The following is a 24,500-nucleotide window of genomic DNA, read 5'->3' as shown; positions in this document are numbered from 1 at the left end:
AAAATCCACCAGTATCAACAAAAGGTTCACAAAGAATAAGTCCTCTGAGGAAGGTGACGAGCTGACAGTTATATCATGATATAGAACTTATTCTCACCTGTCAAACAACAAAGCTGCTTCTATCAAACGATACCGCACTTGTTTTTAGGGTATTACCTGGGTAGGTGTAATGATAGGAACACCGCCAACAATTTCTGTCCTGTAAGACACTTGCTTCTTTCCACCCGGGCTTTCAGCTTGACGATTTGCATTATCCATTTGACACAAGGGATCAGACTGCTTTGGTACCTAAAAGTGAAATATGATAATTCACGTAAAAAATTTCATGAAGACCTAAAAAAAGCCCTAATCGTTATTCAAGCATTTTTCATTTCTTTTCAGCAGGATCAAACAAATGTTTTCTAATTGTAAAAGGCCAGAAAGAGCTTACAGGACAATTTCTTGCAATGGCTACGCAAAACTGGTGCCAATAAAGACATTTCACCAGGTGACTTGACATCTAAAAATCAACTCCCAGCTTGGCCGTTAAGTGCTATACTTGATCTTCCAAAAGCACTGCTAATTTGTGGCAAACCTGGTTCATTATTTTTCACTTCCTTTCAGTTTTAGTATAATAATAAGCGCTTTAGACTGGAGACTGGTGCCTGCAGAGCCAGCCCAGTAAGGCCTGACCAGTGTGACATTTGCACTCACATTGCAATACTTGGCATCAAGATTGCGTGTACTGTCTCCATTAATTCTACATATATTGCTAAGTCCTGTCCCAAATGAGCCTCTTTTGGACTATCATTAACTACTAGATAATTTTCTCAAATGTGGAACTAAAACGATCAAGACACCACAGCAATTTAGTTTCCCCAATAAGTGTCTTGGTGTAAAATGTTCACTCAAATTTCTGAGTTTGTGCAAGAAAAGATCTGTAACTTAAGAAATGCACCAACAATTGGCTACCTAAGGCATTTTCTTTTATAATCTCCTGTCACCACTAGTATTAATATAGTAAATTTGAAGTAACTTTAACAAGAAGAGCTTAAAAAGTCTCTCGCCAAAATACTCTATCCAGCGATTCACTGGGTATTAACACAGGACATCCAAACTCCTTCAGAAAGAAGGGATAGAATAATCATCTTTAGACAGTGCATTAACCATGCAAGGCTGACACATTCAAAACTTGAAATTGAACCAATTAAGACCAAAATTTAGACCTGATGACCAGCATCGCTTATTAAAAAAAAAAAAATCACCTTACAAAGAGGCACAAACAGTCCTGAGAGCACCTTCTCTTACAAATGCCATTTCAAACAGTACTCATAAATCGGTGCACAACGCGCTAGACTGCAAAGGTTCATAGTTATTGTGAAATTATCAGCACTCATATTGTAATGAACTTTGGAGGATTACAATCTACAGCAAGTAATGCTCATATGAAAATAATTGAGTGATCTTACAAATTTGATTAAATCACTGGCCATACTAAATAACTTCTGAACAGATCAGCAGCTCAGAGGCTTGTTTTTTCCAAGATAAAAATGCAAATGATTTCACCAGCTATTTAGAATGCAAGTTAAACACATGGAAACTACTTTCAGACTAAATTCTGATTTGATGCAATTCATTCTTTCACTCTATTTCTTGAATTGAAAACAATTCAAACCTGGTTGTGCATCCTCGTTATGAAAAACCCAAGTGAGAGGCCTTAGTGTTTGTGGTGTTTTGTTTTGTTTGTTTGTTTTTTAATTTATTATTAGTAGCAATGTTTTTGTAATTTCAAATAAAGGCTTACATTAAAATAATGCAAACAACTAATGGAAGCATCCTTATATAACCTAAAAATGAGAAAGTTACTGATAACAAATAGGAAAATGCACACCCACGCTCAAAGCCCCTTCTTTTGTAAGGGTATGTTCTCAAAACAGTTCATGTCATCACTTCCCCAAAAGCTGAGAGAAAACAAAACCAGAACTTCTGCCCCCTGAAAAGACTGAGGTTTTACGTGGGGTTTTCTATCATGTGATGGCAAGCTGTCCTGGTACAAACCAGAAAAGTAATTTAACACTTACCAGAACAATGCATTGATATTTCTTTGAGTATTGAAATCAGGAAAGAGCCTTGGGAACATAGCATATGTTTGCTCATTATTTTAGAGATACTCCCAGATGTATGTGTAAGTTTTCATTGCTTGCAAGTGTCTTCTGGATATTTCAATTAATATTAAATGTGTGTGGTTAATTATGAAATACTAGAAACCATCACACGCTGTAATGAAAGATATCACATTTTTGTCCGACTTCCAAAGCAAGAGGTAAAATGAACTCAAGTTTAGGGTAAGTTCTATACAGTTTCTCCAAGACTTAGAAAGTCAATCCAAGACTTGTTTGTAGAGATAAAAACACTATTCTGGCATAAAAACTGGAGGCAAAGGTTACATTTAAGCACCTTGAGAGAGTCACCATTTAAAAGAACCGCTAAACAACTAAACCACTTACTGTGATTTTGGTAGCTTTGTTCAGAACATTTACCCATTCAACTAGGTCCTGCTGATCATTGGCTTGTAGAAAGTATTTTCTCATCCCTGCATTCATAACTGTTAAAAATTATTACAAAAAGTTAACAACACTGAAATTTAATAGCAAACGTAATAGCATCATAAAGACATTTGATTTCAGATGGAAAATCCAGTTCAGGTTTTCTGCTGCCCTTCTTTCTAATATGTCATCTTAAGATATATGCATCAACTCAACAAGCTTGCTTTATTAAAAAAAAAACAACTCTTTTTCTGTTTCGCACAGAATTTGTTAAATTATTTTTATTGCATAGAAATAAAGCCTTGAATTTTGTCAGTTCTCTACAGCCCCATTTCCCTTTTCTCAGTTTCCTCAAGCAACTAAGTTTTATACTTGGGGACTTGTACAATTTCTGCTTTCAATGCTCTGACCAGTATTCGTTATTCTTTGCAACAAACTTATTGACATGACTATGCTCACCAACTTTTTTTTATTTGTGAAAAAGCCAGTAGTGATTACTGAGGACATGATGCTCAGGGTGAAACACTTTAGAATAGAACATAAAACTTCATTTTGCTTTAGTGACTTGGCAGAGAAAGTATATTTTTAGTAAGTTTATATATCTACCTAGCAACACTTAGCATACCTTTATCCGAAAAGGAAAAACATTTTTCTGCGTAACAATAAAAATACCATGGCCAGGTATCTCATAAACTCTAAGAACTTATCTTGAAATTAGTTTTAAGGTGAACAGTGACTAAAACCTTGCCAGAACTCTGAAGACTGCAGCTCAAGACTGAACAGATTTCATTACTCTATACCTATGTGGACCTCAGAGAAAATGAGTTTGGCACCTCTGCTCTATATATAACAGAACAGTTCTTCAGATCAGCATTAACAGCAAACCCATGTCAGAAACAGATATTTTTACTCTTCTATCACCTTTCTCCCCAAAGTGGATGGTTTGAAGCAAACGTTATTAGATGCAAATGTAAATTCAAAATACAGAACTGTAAAATGAGTTGACTGAAACAATAACTCCTGGTATTCAAATAATAAGACAATAAATATCCATTTTTCCTCTAATGCATCAAAACCACTTTAATAAATCAGAAATATTAAAAGCTTTCAGCCAGCACCTTGGATCATTGTGACTTTTTAGAGCCAACCCACTAAAGAGCAACTTTACAAGCAATGAAGACAAACCGCTCCACACGTGCATGTGCAGAGGAATCAGTAGATGGCACTGAACTGACGTGGGAGGAACCGCTCTGGAATCCCTGAGGCTTCACCCAGAGGTGATTTATCAGCCTGTTCAACACTGCACATGGCAAGGACACCTTAATAAACATCATCAAACCTTCAGGCATTTTCAGTAGCTTCCTCTGAGCTAAAGCTCTTGCGTGAATGCAGCCAGAAAGAATGGTTACTCATAAACAGAACAGAGGCTGAGTCCAGTCTCTACACATACTTTTGTGAATGCCAATTGCTTGTCAAAAAAATCTGGAATTTTGGTAAATTCTGGAAAAACGACTTGTAAGAAAAATCTACAAGCTCTACTCAAGTTTAAACAAGTTTAGGTGACAATAAACCTAGAAGGTATCCCAAGCAAATTATTTTTCTCCAGTGCAGCAACAGAGGCTGAAGTTTAGCGCAAGAACATTGCCTGACAGTATTTTTAGACCAATTTAACCAACTCTTTTATCAGTGACACAGATTTCAATAGTTAAATTACTTGTCTTCATATCTAACAGGCACGCCGTGTTTCTGAAAACAGCCATCATTTTTTATTAGCTTATCTATGGCCTAAAAATTCCAAACATCTGAAGAACAGCTCTCATGAAAAGCCACAAAAACACCTTATGCAGAAGCCAACATTTCCCTTGGACTAAAGAAGAAAAAATACACTACCAGCCGTATCAAGTAACAGAATTGCAGAACATTATCTTTGTTTCAAATTTCTGAAGAATGCACTTGATGCACGTGCCGCATGCAAGAACTCACCGAAACAGAATTCTGCCTTTGGCCTCAGCTTAGTTGCATCACTAACCTAGTAGGGAAATTAAGATTATAAATATCATTGTGCATATATATATAATATACATCAGATATCACAATTTTCCCCCTCTTTCAAACAGCTAAATTTGAAGATTAGCAGCATAGCAAGCTTGTTAGGCATAAACATACACAGATATAACAAAAAATACTATATAAAATTCAGTTCAAGACATGCAACCTATGGTAAGGAGACAGCTTAAGTCATATGCTCCTGTTCCTTAAGTTTAAGGATTCATTGCCAGATCAATGTTGAAATCTGAAAACATAACGCTTCTACTTGCATTTTAAAGTTACATAACTCAACTGAACTAAAAATTTATGGACATTTCATACTGTCAAGGGCACCGGTTGCATTTTGGTTCGTTAATACAAAAAGCACAAGAGCCACTTTTCATCAGGAGTTTCTAAAACTTTGCAGAGTTGGAGGAGGAGGGTGGGGGTGCCCTGTTTTGAGAGGCATTGCCATTCTTACATTATAGAGCATTTCTAGCTGGGATGGGGGAGAAGGCAAAGCAGTCTCTCACATCTCTCACACTGAAAACAACTACTACATAACTAGATGAACTATGGAAAAATAAGTAGAGCCTCCCCACAGTGCACTTGAGCTGCCTTGGAAGGTGCGAAGGCACAGCTGCTCCCCCCCGCTCCCTTTAAAAGGGAGAGACCAAGTTTCAGAATTTCTAAGACAACAACGGAGAGGTTTAGGGCAAAGTAAGCACAGAGGAAACCAGGAAGGACATAAGCGGCTCTCCACAGACATTTCTCTATATAACCGGCATGAATGGGACCTTTCACAGGAATAATAATTTAAAAAATTAAAAAAAAAAAAAAAACCCACACCTCCACCAAACAAACAAACCAACCAAACAAAAAAACCCCACACAAACAAAGCAAACAAACACCAAACTAAGGAAGGTGGGAAGATGCAGTATGACTAGAAAAGCAAAAGAAGGATGAGAAATGAGCAGAAAGAAAAGGTAAATTATTTTTTTATCCACTTATGTGCTACAAATTTAACCATGGAGGTTTCCTTATTCAGAGTTTTCTTTCAGACATGTTTGGAAGCAACTGTATACAGAGTCTTATGAACTAAGTACTTTCTACATCTTTGTGCTGTTCTATCTATTGAAGATCATTACTACTTGAGAATTATCACACCCAAAGACTTCTCTTCCACTTCATAAAGGGCCTGTCTATTCTCCAAGACCAACTGGAATTCAAATACTCAAAAAGTGAAATATACAGTTCAGAACCATTAATTTGCAGTACAAAGAGCTGCCAATTGAAATCACAAAGCAAACCTAGACAACACTGTAATTAGTCTGTTCTTATTTTAATCTGATACTACTGAAGTGTTTGTAAACACTTCTCTAAAATTCAGGAGTAGCACACAAACAAAATGTTTTGCAAAATGCTACATAAAAGGCATTTAAAACTGTCTAAAGTGAAGGTCTTCTTGGCAGTTATCACCAAAATTTAGCAACAAGTGTCTTAACTGTCTTACCTTTGAAATATAGGTAAGTTTAATAACTCCAACAGGTGGAGATCCAGAAGGAAGATTCTGAAACAAATAGTATGTTACAAAGTGAAACTAGTTTATTCTCATATCAATGTTTACACCTAAAAAGCAAATAACTGAACTCCACAAACAAAAAGAAAATCCTACATGTATTTATAGACAATAAACAATGTAGGCTCGAAACAGGATCTAAACTACTTGTTTACTATACACACATCTGTTAACCAACTAAAAACAGAAAGACTGTAAGAAACAATACAAACAGTGATTGTTTCAGGGGTTTATGTATTTTACTAGAGGAAAAAGGATTCTTGCAGGTCTGCATCCAGGAAATCCGGAAAGAATACTTTTTCCTTAACAGATGTTGGCGTCTTATGCATTTTGACCAGGGCAGGCGGAAGGGACAAGAAGTGACATTCGGCTGTTACGTCAGACACTTCAAAGGCTGCCTCATGTATTTTCCAAAATGGATTGAAAAATCATAGTCTTATTTAATATTAACGTTATTAAAGAGAAAGACCGTGATACATTCTAAAGTTGCAGGTAAGCCTAAGTACCATTACAATCCAAAAAGGAGCTGTTTTTTTTGACATCCTTGCTTAAAACATTAGTCTTAACATCTATATTACTACTCACAAACAGCCAGTAGCCTAGAAATACAACATTTAAAGAACTGAGCACCACAAAACATGGTTAACTTTTTTATTAACTGTTTCTGCTGAAAGTCTTCCTCATTTTATTCCTTTAAATAAAGCATTATTTTCCATATACTTTTTCCCATCACAATTTTTCCTTTCAAAATGGCCCTTGATGTTACACATCACAACCAGGAGCCTAATGCTACCCAGAGTCAGAGGGACAGACAAATAATTGGTTTATACTCCATTTATACTTCAAAGGAAAGAAGTAGGTTAGGTTTACTATAGCCTGGTAACACTGAAATTTAATTTAAAAAGTCTTTGCATTCTGCCCAAATAAATACATTTAAGTTCTACTTGATGAGAATCATTTTGATCCCAGCACACACCAGCTTTACAATCTTTATGGTAAAATAATAACAATGTGTGGTTAATGGTGGACTTAAAAAGACTTTATCTGAAGAGCTGCACTGATTTTTACAGATGCCAACAGCACTTTACCAGCAAAGGGCCCAAAGAAGTTCTGCACACACCACAGACTCATCCTATATGAAGTTACATCACTTCAAGGATTAAGAACGGTCTCCACACAGAAGATCTATAAAAACTCTGCTGTTCTTCAAAACTAAAGCAGTGCAAGAAAATCAAGAAGCTTCACCTTGTCTCCAGCAAGGCACCCTTTCATTTCTGCATGAAAGGTAGCATTAAAAAAAAAAAAAAAAAAAAAGAAAATCTAAACTAAAAACTCTAAGAGGTGTGCACTACAAATATCATCACAGAATCACAGAATCACAGAATATCAGGGATCGGAAGGGACCTCGAAAGATCATCTAGTCCAATCCCCCCGCCAGAGCAGGAACACCCAGATGAGGTTACACAGGAAGGTGTCCAGGCGGGTTGGAATGTCTGCAGAGAAGGAGACTCCACAACCCCCCTGGGCAGCCTGGGCCAGGCTCTGCCACCCTCACTGAGAAGAAGTCTCTTCTCAAATTTAAGTGGAACCTCTTGTGTTCCAGTTTGAACCCATTACCCCTTGTCCTATCATTGGTTGTCACCGAGAAGAGCCTGGCTCCATCCTCCTGACACTCACCCTTTATATATCTGTAAACATTAATGAGGTCACCCCTCAGTCTCCTGTTCTCTAAGCTAAAGAGCCCCAGCTCCCTCAGCCTTTCCTCACACGGGAGATGCTCCACTCCCTTCAGCATCTTTGCTGCCCTGCGCTGGACTCTCTCCAGCAGTTCCCTGTCCTGCTGGAACTGAGGGGCCCAGAACTGGATACAATATTCCAGATGGGGTCTCACTAGGGCAGAGTAGAGGGGAATGAGAACCTCTCTCCACCTACTAACCACCCCCCTTCTAATCCACCCCAGGATGCCATTGGCCCTCTTGGCCACAAGGGCCCAGTGCTGGCTCATGCTCATCCTGCTGTCCATCAGGACCCCCAGGTCCCTTTCCCCTACGCTGCTCTCTAGTAGCTCATTCCCCCACTTATACTGGAACCTGGGGTTGTTCCTACCCAGATACAAGACTCTACACTTGCCCTTGTTATATTTCATTAAATTTCTCCCTGCCCAACTCTCCATCCTGTCCAGGTCTCTGATGGCAGCACAGCCTTCTGACGTGTCAGCCACTCCTCCCAGCTTCGTGTCATCAGCAAACCTGCTGATAGTACACTCTATTCCCTCGTCCAAATCATTGATGAATATATTGAATAATATATATTAGTCTTAAAACTTCTAGAATAATTGCAATTTCTACAGCATTTCAAGTTTTTGCCCACATGCCCTGGTTATACCACAGGAGAAACTGAAAAAAAAGAATCACTCATTGACACCGAGTGTTTGAAGTGTCTCTTATTTCCAGAAATTTCTTCTTTGTCCTCACTGAGAACTGCTAAAAGCTTCAGTCACAAGTCACATTCATTGAGCTGCACATCGGTTACATTTTTTTGTTGTTGGTTCCTTTGAACAGTAAAACTTGTGCATTTTAACTCTGGTCTTCCTGGCAGAACGGTACAGGAACATTCTTCTGGCGGACAGTTTTCAGTTGAGCTAGATGCAGTGACACCTATGCTAGAAAATACATGGATGCATGCACACTGTAGAAGTAATTTTTATAGAAAAAATGCTGTCCATCATGATGGATACAGTCTTTCCTCATCCAGATACTACTCACACTGTGTTGAAACTGCAAGCATCATTAGAAATCACTTTTCAATGACTGATTCTGTTGAGGTAAAGCAATATAACACAGCTAACTGACCCATGCAATGCAAGGAAAACCACACACTTCCACGTAAAATTAGAGGTGAATTAAAAGGCCCATGTAGGGAAACTAGGATGTGATTCAGCTCATCTGGTTGTATTATTCAGCACCAGCTGGTGCCTGCAGGAACCTGCACTACACGCTCAAGACATTTGATAGAAAATAAATATAGCACATCATGATTCAAACCTAATGACCGATTTGTACGTGGGATCAAATTCAGATTCCCATCTCATCCCTCAATCTCCTGTCAATACATAGATTCCATGTGTTGGCAATTAACTGATGTTAAAGTTGTTTTTAATGTTTTACTAGTAAGTGCAATTGGTGATGTTTTAAATAGAAACATGAACTGTAGTTTTTTCTTTAAAATACTGCATATATTAGCAGAGAAGAAACACTGATTTCCAGTTATGTCACTTATGTAACTAATTTTTCCCCTCCTAGCTTCCAAGTCCATAAGCTAATGTTAAACCAAATTTCTCTTCAGTAAATTCGTTAAAAACAAATCTAAAAAAGCAGAAAATTGATAGAAGCCAGCAAACTATTGCCAAGAACATCTCACCTGCGGGTTATCCATGTACCACACCAGACTGTCTTCTCGCGTGTCCAGAATGAAGTACCGCCGCAGAAACTTCCCACTATTCTCATTTTCTTCAATATCTAGGAAACCACAAATGCGATTCTGACGATCCACATAAGGCATTGCTGACCCTGAACATCACACTGCAGAACAAAAAGCATAGAAGTTAAGCGAAGTTCCTTGTTACTAATTTTAAGCCTGCTCTGTGCCTCCCCATGACATTTGCAGCAGTTTCAGCCCGTCACTTGAAGAGGTTTCTAGAGAAGAATAAGCGAAGCGCTGTTTCGCCCACTGCCACTGAATTTTTAGACTACTTTGAAGCAACTCCTTAGGATATCTAACCCCCTAAGTGCAAAGATACATGTGGTAAAGAGCAGATGAACATTCAGATTTAACGAGATCACTAAAGAATAATCCAAGATTGTCCTCCACAACTCGCACAAAGTTGAGATAAAGCTCAGTTTCTACTTCCTTCTTTGACGTTGCCTTTCATGGCCAAGAAAGGATCTTTGTCAGCATGTCCGACATCATTTTTCATATTTTGCTTAGGCAAATTCAACAAAAAGTCTTTTAGAAATATTGTTCACATTTCTCTTTTTTCCTACAAAAGAACTTCATGTCTAACAATGTTTAGGAACAGATATCTTTGCATCCTTATGTATTAAACAGTCAAAATGAAGTTGTAATGTACCACAGAGATGTGAACACACTTGCTAGCCCCAAACTGAAGTCCTCAATATCCACGCGGTGCTAACTTTGAGCATGGTAGGCTTTCTTTTATTTTGGTGGTGGTTGTGTTTATTTTACCTTTTTTTTTTTTTTTCTTTAAAAAAAATATCTCTACTGCTGACCACCTATTGCCATTTGCCTCCTTCACCTTTTATGGCTCCATCTCACTGCAGGTTATTGCATCACTTTTTTGCTTCCTTTTTATTTTTTTTAGGGCCAGTCATTTTGCCTGAAGAGCCAGCCTTGTAAGACTAAAGATACATTTGCATACTCATCTAAAACCGGCAATAAAGCAACATTTAAATATGATAAAAATCAGGTCGATACCGATCTTTCCCAGAGGAGGAACTAAACACTTCAGTTTTCTTTACATTTAGTTATAGAACTCAGAAATACTGTGTATTCAAAAATATTAGTGTTAACATGAGACACAGAAGGTATAAGCACTTCTCACTTTTCATTAAGGTTTTCCAGTTTTCACTATGCGATACGGAAATTTCTTTTTAATATTGATTGAACTTGTTTACCTTTACCATTTCCTTGCTTAAAGTTATTTGATTTAAATATAGTTGTATACACACAATGAGACAGACACTTGATAACTATCTGTATCTAGCTATTGATAACCATATATCATGTTTTACTGTGGTGTAAGTACATTTTAAAGTGTTTATTTTGGGTAATCAGATATACAGACAAGCCTATGTTTATTTGGGGGGATCAGATATACTAATATGTAGATATATGTTTGTATTTACAGCTGTTCTTGTATATGACTATTTAGAATACTAGCCAGATTTTGCTTCAACCACTTTGAGAAATCATTTTAAAAATTATCATCATTATTCTGAGATCATACTAGAAGAATTTCTAGTAAACAGTTTAAAGTCATTTAATTCCACCTGTAAAATAACAAACCACCTTTTGCCCAACAGCAAACCAATCTCCTGGTGCCAACTCAAGTCCGATCCACTAATTCCAGCATCAGGGACCAGATCTAACAAACTCAATTCAGCAGTAGATGCAAAAAGTTGAAGAGACTGAAATATCACAGCAACGACAGACTATTAAAGATGCTAGCTTATACTAAAAATAAAAACTAAAATATAAAAAAAACCAAACAACATCAAACCCCCAAACCAACAAACTATTGAATTCTCAAGTTGATATTCATTTTTGTATCTAACAAAGTTAACACACTTGTTTGAGATGCAAGGAATTTTCCATAGAGCTGCAAGGACATGAAGTGGGTATAAGCCTTACATTAAGAGCTTGACTGATTTGTTCTTTCCACCTCCAAAAAGTAAAAGACTCTCCACATTTAAGGTACGCAGTGATGGTTTAAAGCTTCAAAGGCACAGGTTTGTTCTTCAATAAAGTAACAAAATTTCCTAAGGTTATCTCTGTTTTATTAGTGTGCACCTTTCAATTTAAATGTCACAGGTCTAAGACAAGTTCTTTAACCGAATCGTAATTAACAGCAAAAACAAACACCTGAGCACACTATGAGACAATGTCATAATAGTACCAAATATTCATCAGTAATTTGCTCAGGATCACTTTACACCGAAATAACATCCCACTATAAACACATCTGTAGCTACAGGCAAGCTTAAGGGTGACTATCCTCTAAATTACACCTCTAAGCAGCCAGAATGTGGCAACACATTTTCATTTAAATTAATTTGAAAATGTGGCATTTACCAGTATTGTCCTCAATTGGGCCAGGTGGTCCCTCAACAAAACATACAGCACTTCCAGGGCACAAATTCAGCTTAATACCAACAGTTTATGAAGCGCAGAAATGCCTTGTGCCTAAAAAAAAGCAAATATTGGTGGCTGGTTTCCTGTTTGAGCAGGTTTAAGCTGAGTTCTCTGCAGATGTGAAGAAAACGAAACCAGGAAAACTTGTTTGTGAAACAAGATACAAATTGATTAAGAATCCTTGAATAAAACCAACCCAGTGTTAAAGTATCTATATTTCAAATAAATCTTTATGGAAAACAAAAAGGATACCCGTAATGCTTTATTATGAGCATACAATCAATACTTTAATATTTTTTTTAAATATTATTTCGAGGGCAAAAGACAAAATTCAGAAGCTTTCTCTTATTTGTCAATATACCAATTTTCACAGAAAAACCACCCCTAAATTAATACAGGTTTTCTATCTCAAAGTACTGCTACCTAATTTCTAGCCTACAAAATGATACTATTTGCGGTTCCTTTGTCCTCTGATGAAAATACAGGATGAACTATCATTTATTTAAAAATTTAAGTTGTATAAGTGCTATTTTCTTCAGATTAGTTGGAAATTCCTCATGGGTTTACTGGCATCTACCAGACTGGTGCTCTTGAAGACTTTATGATAAAATAATAAAATCAAATAATGAAATCAAACACGAAATCATGTGTTTGTTTCCGGTGTTAAAAGTCTGCTTCCATTATATTACACGCTGGCAAGATTCCACTGTAAATTAATACCAATTCCATTCAGCATTCATTAACCAACCACAATTTGTAGCACACTCACAAAAATCAATTTGTGCCTTTCTTCTAGTTACTAAAGCAATTGAACACACATGATAAAACTACCTCTACGACACCCTTCCTGGCAACTCCAGACAGACCAAAAAAGCAACAAAGGCAGAATGACTACATGACTTCTAAAAATTCATAAAAGGAATTGCAGAACTCCAACAGTAATTCCTCAGCACAGGAAATCTGGCTGTAATATCACCAGCCTAACAATTCACCACAACTTCAACATGAAAGTGTCTTCAGAATATGGTTGCTGTCTTAAATAGATATGATTTATTTTTAATTAAATTATTGTTTCAGGCAATTATAAAATAATCATCTCCAGATCTGTTTATGTTTTACAGCTCTTACTACATGTCCACTTGTTTTCTGCAGCAGGATCTGCAGCACAAAACAGTGTAATAATTCTTCTGCCCACTTTTAGAATCAAATATTATAAAAATATTATGAGTTCTCACAGAGAAAAGCTGAAGGCATCAAACCTGTAACAGATTACATACAACTTCATTTTATTTTGCCTTCCCAGAATAGAGGGGCAGGGGAGGGAGGAGATGTGGGTCAACGCCACAGTGCTACTTCAGAAAAAATATCCCTGTGACCCTATTTCCTCTTGGTTCTCACCATAATCCACCAAAACCTAAAATCTTTTTGAAAACCCATTCTGTAGAGTATTTTGACACTCATATGTAAGAATTCAGAAAACTCCCTAAAATTCCTTCTTGGAGGGCTGTGTTTTAATCCAAACAGGACACCTCGCTTATTTTTGAAGCCTTACATCCCTCTTTCCAGTGGCGGTGTACTAATTTAAGTAGGTACATACCTCATCAGCCCAGCTTCTCTCAGATTTCCCCTCTCGCTGCTCCTTCCTCCTGGGTGTACCACACACCAACATTCCTCAACATTGATATCACAAACTGAAGGCCGCCTGGGCACCACTATAAATAAAAATTACACATCACCTTCTCCCAGTTAAATGCATGACTGCACAACTAGAACCTGCAGAGCCACACAAGGATCTCGTTTCACCATTTATAACACACTGCTGAAACTCTCCTACATGAATTGATGGTTTTATTTCCACACCAGCACCTGCTCCTGAGTTCACCTCCTTTGTAGTTCGGTTGCAGGCTCTATACCTTCAAGTACAAAGTCTGTACTATACAGACTATTGAAGTGGCATGCAAGGTAACATTTCTACTGCCCAATCTCTCATTTGATTGCCACAAGCAGGCGCAAACCACGGACCGCCGGCTCTACCAGAGAAAGCGGAACTTTGTATGAATAAAAAGACCATGCAACAGGCTTTGCACTATCCACAGGAAAGCTTAAGAAAAACAGCAAGACAAGCGCTGCTCCTTACTGCCTTCTAGCTTTATTTTACATGTGTTTTCCCCAAGCTTTGCATATAATTTTATTATTTTTATTTATTTAATTCAAACTAACACTTTACTTGCTGCTCTATTAGCATATGGACACTTTCAGCTTTGAATTTAACTTACCACAGGAAATGACTTTGGGGTCCTTTTTCTCTTAGCTAAGATTAAGAAACATACATTACTACTGATTCACCTCTATGAAAGGATGAACAACATTCCTAAGAACACACTTGATAAATTTAAAATGATGCCATGAGTCATGCCCAGCCCTCCTCCCCACATCCCTTTTTAAGCTCTACTATTATATTTACACCAGCTCCATCACCGCAAAGGGAAGTTAAGCAGCATCCCCAGCGACCTCCAGCCTTTCCTGCAGTTCCAGGACAGCTTAATTATCGAGTGCTCTTGCTTTGCCTAAGCAATTACTATCTTGCTGTAAATCAGCTGTTCCCCAGTTGGTCATCTCTTTTACTGGCCATTCACTCCATTTACTGACTCCCAAGGGTGAGGGATGAGTTCAGACTGTCCTGCTTAGACCTTGAAGAACACTGCAAGGAAAGCTTTCCTTTTCACACACATCTAGGACAATAAAGAAGCGGGGGGAAGAAAAACTCAACCCTGAGACAACCAGCTCAGAACCGCCTCTGAAAACAAGCCACATAAGTCTTCCAGGGCAGTTGTTCAAGCTTTATTTTCAACCCCTTGAAAACCTTCCAGATCACCATATAGATAATTTAAGCCAAGAGACAACATCTCTGCTCATCTTTCACAAACCTCTTAAAGTCACAATTTTGTAAATACCAAAAACAGGACAGAAAAACACTGATCCAGGAGCTGGGGAGATGACTTGGGTACAATTCTGATAACAAGCAAAGATAATTTAGGATTGGCTGTCTCAAAATGACATACTGAGCTTTTCTATTTCCCAAAGATCCTTCACTGATTCGTTTTTGTTCTGGAGCACACAACAGACACTGTATGCCTCTGTTAAACGCAGAAAACATGATTTGCTAGAAGGTTATGAAACTATTAGCAGCATTTTAACCACATATACAAACAAGAACTGGAAGCCTCAGGGACACGCTGTCCCCTAGATTTAGATTCCTTCTCTAAAGTGGTCAAGAAGAAAGAAAAAAGCAGCTGCAAAACGCCTGTATTCACCTGGAAGAGAATTCCTAAGCATAAGAAGTTAATCTTCAAAATTAAAAAGCGTGAAATAACTACCAGTAGCATTTACCTCTCCCATCCCTGATCACAATATGAGGCATATGAAACAATACACCCTCCTCCCAGTACCTAACCCAACTGCCAACCAGGCCACAATATAGAAGAATCATCATTTGTGCTGATGAATCATCTAATAAAACCTCCACTCTTATCTTGCATTTAAGTCTTAGTCATCTTTCTGTCTTCAAAATACATCTGATCTCCTGTTTTCCAGCAGACTTGTTAAATCAGGGTGATCCGGCTATTCTCTCTTTTCCAGCAGACCTCAGTAAATCAAATAACTTCAACTTTATTCCATACTATTTTAATTGTCCCACCAAATGCACTGAGCTAAAGCAAATAAATGGAAGCATCATGTACAATTAGGTCATTATAAAAGACACTCTTGAAATGTATCTATTAATAACTTCAGTGATAACTAGCTTAAAAAGGAATAAAGCAAAAGAAAGCTAAAGAGTAAAAGAACATGTTCAATAACGCAAAGTTTTTACAACAGTCAGAAGTACAGTTTTCATCACTTCATATTAAGTCCAGGTAATAAAAGTTACTCAAAATTAGATATAACCAGAGATGAGTAGAAAAGAGGAAAGCAAAATATAGTTACACTAATTCCCTTTGAGTTCTCCTCTCACACAATCCTAAAAAAAAAATTTAAAAGCTTATTAATTTCAGGTACAGGCTAGTTAAAATGCTTAATAATGAAGGTTCAGAGTTAATTATTATTGACAATTATTTTGAATGTCATTATTATGGGCCTTTTCAAAATTTTAAATAATATGTAAAACTCCAAATATGACAAATTATTGAAAATGTTTACATGCACTAGTCTATAAAAACTGTTCCTTTCATGACATCTAAACCAAATTAAAAATTAAGCAGGCAATAAGCACATAACTTATTAGGATTACTTATTATTACTAGTTACTCATTAGTAAAATAATTGTTTAATTTCAATTACTAGTACCTAGTTGGCATTTTTTGAGCCAATGTTGCCAACTGTCACTCTGAATCCTGGGTACAAACTCACTACCACAAACAAACAGACTTTCTTCCCATGAAATACACACGCACAAAAAAAGAAGCCAGCTGGTTAGGAAACCAACAAGTTGAAAATATCTTCCTCAGTTTTCCCAGAGTACTCTTCCATTGTTGAAGAAATAACAGCATGCGCATAAGAGTGTGTTAATTTTTTTTTTTATAGTACATTCAAAATTAATTTATCTGCCTCACTAGCACCAAAACCTTGTGCTGAAAACATTGGGTAGAAGCCAAACAGAGTGAAACTTGAGAGCATTGTGGCAGTAAAAGATCCAAAGGCAAGTTCCAAATTTAAATGTAAGAATATAACACTCAGATTAATTCCATTAAGCTGTATATACTTAAGACACAACAAAGCCAGCTCTGAATAGCTGAACACCTGGAAACTGTGATTTCCCATTACAGATGTCTACTAGCAGCACAGCATATTTATTACAGGCCAGCAAAACACAAGTTTAAGACAACATTTAACAATCTGGTTTACAAGTATATTTTTTTAATGCTCACAACCAAAGTGTGGAGTCTAACAAGGACTGTAAATAAATGATTTTTGAGTTAAAGTATCAAATAATGAAAAGAACACTATCAGGTAAATATTTAGTTTGACCCTTTCTAAAAACAGAAAAGGATTCAATGAAAACAAAGCACACAAAGTAGCAACTGATTACCAAATCTGATTTTATAGATCTATTTTAGCAAATTCAATGCAGACTAAAAAAATGCAATGGTTCATCTACATTAATACTCTGGGAGGGAAAAATTGTTGCCTGTACAGACGATGTTCAGTTCATTGCATAAGCCACCATGTTGGCCAAAATACCTGCTACTGTGTGTGATATCTCCTCCAGAATCTATCTTACTTATCAATCACACTAGTACTACACAAGGATTCCAAGCTATTAGGACTAATCTCAGAGCTCTTCAGTAAGCAGAAGTTTAGCCAAAGTTCCTTAGAACGAACGAGGTTTTGTCTGTCTTATGTAAGTGAACCAATATTCATTTACAGAACACATGCCAGCTCCTGTTTACCATGTGAGGGGACAAAATTAAGCTCCCATCAAATGGCAAGGTTTTCAAGTCATGACCTCCCCCTTGCCTTTTTTACACTCCTTAAATTAAGAAAATGCAATTCCACTCTGGTATATTTAATAAAAGTCTCACCTGACACATAGAGAAAATATCTAATATTTTATATTAGACAAGTTTATCCGCTCTGATAGGTTCTGCAGCACAGTGCCAGCATGCTAACACTTCACTTGAAGCACACACTTCACTATAACTTCTCCCAAAATTCATTTCCAGCAGCCCTCCTCCTTGGAAGCAAGCTGTGAGCTCCTTGCATCAGGTACAGCCCATCCCTCGCTGCTGACCTTCTTCCTTACCCTCTTATTTGTGCAACGACACAAATACCAGTTTACTGCACAGCTGTTGCTCTGCATTCACGCTGGTGTTTCTCCAAGGGTAAATTATGGAGAATAACAATGCTCCACCTACAGAGTAATCCAAATTCTACCAGGAAGTCATCAGGCTCCTGGCACTTTGCAGGATCGCTGCCTGACTATAGGCAGCGAGGCGGAAATACTCTAAAAAAGAACTGCAAGGCCTGTGTATGTGCAACAACACGCCTGGAAATCCTGGACTTACCAGCGTAAGCAAGAGACTGGTTTTCAACACGCTGTACTGCAGCCTTCCCCCAAGAAGGGAACAAATGGAGCTTCCCAAGAAATCCTGCTCCTCCACTGGTGAAATCAGGTCACCAGGACAAATTAGCAAGACAGTAAAAATGACCACATCTAGAGTGAATTTGATTTAAGGAAAGAAAGGTTAATAGAAAAAAAAAAAACAAAATAAAACCAAAGCCTGAAGTCCTGAATAAGCAGGAACACTTCTGAAGCAAGAACATCCTTGCAGCATCACTACCTACCTTTGCAGCATTAATGCACATACAGGCACCGAGTCTACTATAGAAATAACTCTGATGAATTAGTAGTACAGCCTAAGTTTCCATTTGTTACTACACGCCTCCCTAAAGAGTTAACCAATATATTTAACAACATCTTTTGAAGTGCAGTTTTAAGAGGACTGCTTGCTCTTACAACAAACCTGACATGTAACTGTTTTAGCACTTAACAGAAGAACATCTAATTAAGTCACTAGTCTGAACAAGTTCAAACAAATTTTCTTGGACACGGGATGTAAATGTGGTGGGTACCAAGGCAGCCATGGAGAGCATACACATCAAAACAGTTACATATTAAATAATTTATCACCTATCTCTCAGTATAGAGAGACTGTTCCTGGGAGTGTTGACTCTCAACAATTAAAACACATTTGCAAAGCTTGTAATTGCTGTCTAGTCTACATTTTCAGATTATAACAATGACAATACCATCTTATATTTCCACCAGAAGGATTTTAAACCCAAAATGCTTTTAGCTCTATAAAATTACTAAAGACACTGCTTTTTAGAGCTGGCTGCAAACTCTTTTCCCCCTTGTGGGAGTGGGCAGGTAGAGAAGCTATCTTTTCTCAACCTCTTTCACATGAAAAGTCAATAAATCAGACTGAATTTAAGAGATTCTGCCTATCATGCCACAGAACAAATGAACAAAATTAACAGCTACAACATTTGGATGTAAAGGTTAGATAGAATTAAAAGCATTTTCCAAAGAAAAGCACAGTTGACAGAGGAATGCAGTTTTGCTATTTGTTCCCTGTGTGGCAGAATCACAGAAGAGATTTGCCTCGTTCATTCAAGTATTTTAAGCATTGTTTTTATAGCTTGTTAAACAAACAAAGAAATGCAGTGCTCCAGGTTTTAGAACTTGCTTTCTCTGTTTTTAACTGATCCAAGAGATTTCCAGCCAAAACTTCCCCCCCCACCCCTTATTTTTTATGATTTTACCCTTTCTGCCTGGAGCCTACTCCAGCTTTTACCCTGGCCAGTCTCTCCCAGCTCTTGCTCCTTGCACAAGGGAGTTATGTACCCCATGTTACTACCACCCCTGAACACATCCAAACCTGACTGACGTACCCTTGTAACACTTTTGCGAGGCTGAGAGCTGCTCCTGCTCCACAGTTTCACTATGAGAACAGAGGGACAGAGAAGCAGCTTGTCCCAGACCACACAGGAAGATTTTGGCAACACACTGAGCTGAACCTGCTTCCCAAATCCCAGAGCAGCAACCTCACCGTCAAATCACCTTTCTTCTACATAAAATACCTGGAACTATTCAGATTTTCAAGGCACAGGCATATGTTCAAACCTGAAAACTGTTTAAACTGTTGAATGCCACAAATGTCTACCAGACCTGCAACTCCCTACTCGTGCAGATAACATCTGTTAAAAGTGGCTTATACAGTTCTGCACCAGAAAGCTTAATAAGTTCCTTCTCCAAGATTAAAGAAACACCTACACATTCTAGATGCTTCTGCAAGTCCCTGGAGGGAGAAAATGCTGCTTAGTGCTGAGACAATGAACCAAGCTTCCTTCCTCAACAGCAACAAAACCCTGCTGTTTTACCTTGTACTAACAGGAAAGTGTTATTTATAAAACTGAGCCATATACAAATATATATCTAAATGTTTCTCAAAGTTTGGCTACAGTGTGTATCCAGATGACCTCAGATTTACAAATTTTCAAAGTCCTAATTTGAGATCAGTGTAAGAATAGAAAAAAATTTTGAAACAGCTCAGCCATATCTTGTATTCAAATTCATTTCAGTCATTCTGTGCACTGAAGTGTAACTTCAAAACCTGAACTTGAACCTTACTTGTTACTCTGACCTCTTCAACGGGCAGTTTTTTTAAAGCAGCTATATTATTTCTATATGCCAGATAAGGTCACTAGAATGTTGATATTTATGTTTCTTACATAATTTTATAAAGCACTGAGAGTAATGCTTCTAGAAAGATCTCGTTGCACTTGGGCTCAAAACCAAAGGAATACATGTAGCGAGTGTTGTATTTCTTGTATCATTTGTTTCCTGGTGATATCTACAGCACTTGCTCCACTTTGTAAAAACGCTTTATCCTAAAGTCAGTTACCTAAATCCCCATATTTTGGCACTGAAGTGAGTTACTATCCTGTATTTTCATGTAACTATATAACTGCACAAAGGTTTATTTGGCTCCAAACCCCAGTAAATATTTTCTAAGAATGTTTCTATTGTTCGTAATTATCAGGGGGAAAAAAATCTTGCAAGAAATATACACGCTCTTGTATCACAAGCCATTGTTTAGCCAAACACTGACCTACAGCTGGGTACAAGTGCACAGCACAGCATGCAAGGAAACTTCTCACTTATAACATGTGCTCACCTCCCAATGCTGCTGGTTTGCTGCATTTTGAAGGAACTACATTTACCATTGTAATTGTCAGCTTAAATTGCCAGGCACATTTAGTAATAAAGACACTGACGGAATTCTAAATCTACTAAAATAGATTAAGAATCTTGCAGGCCTGGCCGTTTGGGCCATGTCCAACACTTCACTGGAGACTGTGTTACAAGTAGAGAGCTGTTCACATTTCAGTGATGTCCTCAAGATCTTTCTAATCTGTTACAGTCAATAAAAACTGACTTTTGCACTTCCTCTCTTCTACACCAACCCTCTGACATCCAGTCAGCCTTCATTATTTCTGCTGATACAGCTCCCTTGCCTTCTGAAATAAGCCACAGCTACCTGGAAAAACCAAGGCCTTTTCCTGCTTTGAGGTCTTTTCCTCATATATAATACATGTCTTCCTCATCTCCCACACATATTTCTGTCTTCTGTCACTCAGCTACTACTCCTGAGAAAGAATAAGTACAGGGGAGAGGAGGAAAAGCATAAAGATGCTTCCTACTTTCTTCATACACTGGTTCTTCTTTGTTTATTCTCTAATTTACAGAAAAGCATCTGCTTCGCTGAAACATTTAAACACTTTAAACATTTAAACTACAATATACCTGTCAGAGACCCACTGTGCATCTTTTTCCTGATTTGCACCCTTGAAATGCATAGCTATACAATGGAACATAAGGCCAACTGTAGTTAAAACAAACAGAAACACCTTAAGAAAACAGATTTCATCTTTACAATTTACTAATTTTCTACACTAAAGAAATAAAATCATAGCATCTAGTAACTATGAAAAGAACACAAGAAAATCACACAAAGTTTTACTTTTTATGCAAAGCTGTTTCCAGCAGTTCAGTTTTCAGTGATATCTATGATACACAAATCCCACCATGTATTATGTCTTGAATGATGACTTTCTGCAGCACCAGTGCTTATTTATCCCTACACTAAAAGGTTCTTCTCCAAATACCCGCCAGGCTAAGAACCTCTCTCTACCATGAGAGATTTCAGCCCATTTTTAACACTTACTCATGTGACAAACAGGAAAACGCCACTTCTACACTTCTCTGCTTTACGTACCTGACAGTTTTACATATTGTTACTTGTGTGACAGTCTCATGTAAAAATAACGAAAAGTAGGAGACAAGACTGCAGGGACCCAAAAGTCAACTCCACTGTTAAGATTTACTAGAATGCAGAGAGCACCTTGCAAATTTATCCAACATGGAGCTTCATGAGAACAAGTGATAAAACTTAAGGAAGTCTTTTTATATATAATTAGATGTATAGACCTTCTCAGGGACTACTCAATTTGCTTTAAAGTTGCACCTGTAACTCCATTGTGAAATAAGCTAAGGCATCACACTTCATAACTACTTGCAAATCAGAAGTATTAAAAAACTACATCCTTAAAAGTGTGGCATAGTAAATTCACAAAGACAGAGTAACTCATCATAGAGCAACCAGATAAAGTTGCCATGTACAGCTCCATCTCAGGAAAAATTGTGTTTGTGCTGCATCATAATGAACACAGCCCAAGTGTAAAAAGGAAGTGGGCAAACCAAATTAAAAATTAAATTAAAAAACCCAACAAAACAAAAAAAGCCCAAACAAACAAAACACAAAACCACCCCCACAAAACCAAAATGAACCCTGCTGGATTCGACAAGGAGAAGCCATTCCTGGCAACTCATGGGCCCAAACTGCGTGATCAAATATGGCTTTGTCTTCTAGTGTGTGTATGGGGTTGGGTAATGGGAAGAGAAGAGAAAGTGTAACTTTACAGACATTACAGCCTCTTTTAGTAAAGCAAGGAATTTGGCAGAGGGCAACAAAAAGCCTGATGCCGTTCAGCTTATTATATGCAGGAATGTCTAGTAGTAGTACTAGGCTTCCATAAAAAGGTGAAGCACGGAGAGATCTAGCTCCTAAGAATCTTAAAAAATAAAAAAGTAATTCTCCCTCTCAGCTTTACCCAGGTAAGAAACACCATTTTGTGCATGCCTAATTCATAATGCTCAGTCTAACAAATTAATAAACGTTTCTGCACCTGAAGAAAAACTGTATTTTTGCTTGTTTATAAACTATCATAGTACATTCATTAGTGAAAATTATTTTTTTTAGAAAAGGCCTTAAAATAGGAACTTGTTCCCAAGAGAAATTATTGTCCTCTTAATGTTACTTTGCAAACATTTTATGCAACAACATAATGCCTTTTATGATGGTTATGCATTAGTTACACCTAAGAGAACTGCACAATACATGAAGCATTTAAATGTGTGTTAAGTTAGCAGCATGACAAATGCCTATCTGGATTTTTCCACGTACTAAAAACTGCAAATTTGACAATATTAGTTACCATTTAACGTTCATTTATAGTCAAGTTATCCACTTAAAGCCACTTGAATCAGCAAATATCCAGCCCAGGTTAGAAGTAAGCTTGAACACAACTCAGAGGTGCAGGTTTGCATCGCTGGCACAGCCAACAGCTTTCCAAGAAGAACCTTCTCCAAAACCAGCGCCTTCCAAAGCTAAATCAGAGAATCACAAAATGTCAGGGATTGGAAGGGACCTCAAAAGATCATCTAGTCTGATCCCCCTGCCAGAGCAGAAACACCTAGATGAGGTTACACAGTTCCACAGAACCACTGTTCGCTGTCCCAATCACACTGGGCTCTCCTTGAGGCAGCAGCTGGAGGTTTCAGTAGCAAAGGCGAGCCCAGCCCAGCAAGGCCTGGCTTTGGCAGGCGGGTGCTCGGGGAGCCCACACCCTCCCAGGCACCATCACTGCAGAGCTCTGCCCAGATAACATCGCTGCTTCCCATCGTGCTCAAACAGCGAAGTTGAGAAGAGTAGAGAAGAAAAAAAAATAATAATAAAATTAGGAAAAAAAAAAAAAGACGGGTAATGAGATCATCCTCTTACCTGTGGGGATGTGACAGAGCCCTGACTGCTCTACCAGGGCAATTACGACCCAGAGGTGACACACGGGGAGAGCCCCCACGCCAAGGCGGTGGCTTCCCAGGAAAAACGAAGGAAAAGGAGTGGGGAAAAGCGCGGAGCGGCTGCAGCTGCACAAAGGCAGAGGCGCCAGGGCTCAGGACAGCGCCCTGCCCCGCAAACCCCGAGCCGGCACGGAAGGAAGAGCATCAACCAGGCGCCTGTGCCGCGCCGGGCCGGCCCCGCCGCCTCAGCCCCCGGCCCCGCCTTAGCGCCCCCGCCCCGGCCCGCGCCACTTACTGGAGTCCAGGGCAGTCCGGGAGCCCCCGTGAGGAGAGCCGGGACCCGCCGCCTCCTGCCGCGCTCCCCTCCCGGCCCGGCCGGGCTCGGCCCTTTCCCGTCCCGCCCGCTGCTCCCTCCGAGGAAACTTCGCCGCCTCCCGCCGCCACCGAGCGCGGCGACACCGCCGAGGCCCCCGCCCCGCCGTGCGCATGCGCGGCAGCACCGCCCGCCGGGCGGGCGGGCCCAGGCGCCGCGGCGCCTTCTGGGATTTGTAGTGCGGCGGGAGAGGGGCCGGCGGGGCGCAGTGCTCGGCCGCAATGCATGACGGGAGTTGTAGTCCGGGCCGTGGCGTGCCTGGAGTTGACAGGAGAAAAAGTCACCCCCCAGCCCTTACACCAATACATGTCACACGGTTTTCATATTAAATTTAATGCAGAGGGTGCAGTTAAAAGGAAT

At 38.7% G+C, this 24,500-nt stretch overlaps 1 protein-coding gene across 5 annotated transcripts in view; it reads right to left on the bottom strand.

Moving 5' to 3' along the window:
- Nucleotides 1-24,235, bottom strand: part of PLEKHA1 (pleckstrin homology domain containing A1) — a 37,928-nt gene extending 13,693 nt beyond the window's left edge. For 4 of the 5 annotated variants that reach the window (XM_082053286.1, XM_082053284.1, XM_082053285.1 and 1 more), the window contains exons 1-6: nt 24,063-24,235; nt 9,553-9,713; nt 6,067-6,123; nt 4,509-4,554; nt 2,487-2,584; nt 157-288 (exon numbers count right to left, since the gene is read on the bottom strand). In XM_082053286.1, the coding sequence (XP_081909412.1) occupies nt 157-288; nt 2,487-2,584; nt 4,509-4,554; nt 6,067-6,123; nt 9,553-9,693 (474 nt within the window). In that variant the 5' untranslated portion in view covers nt 9,694-9,713; nt 24,063-24,235. Of the gene's footprint in view, nt 1-156; nt 289-2,486; nt 2,585-4,508; nt 4,555-6,066; nt 6,124-9,552; nt 9,714-23,747; nt 24,020-24,062 lie in introns of those variants that run through there. The other variant, XM_082053283.1, reaches the window with a different exon arrangement.
- Nucleotides 24,236-24,500: the final 265 nt, after the last annotated feature.

Source organism: Streptopelia decaocto, assembly GCF_964273445.1.
Source record: "Streptopelia decaocto genome assembly, chromosome: 5".
NCBI lineage: Eukaryota > Metazoa > Chordata > Aves > Columbiformes > Columbidae > Streptopelia > Streptopelia decaocto.
This window is presented reverse-complemented; position numbering and strand designations above follow the sequence as displayed.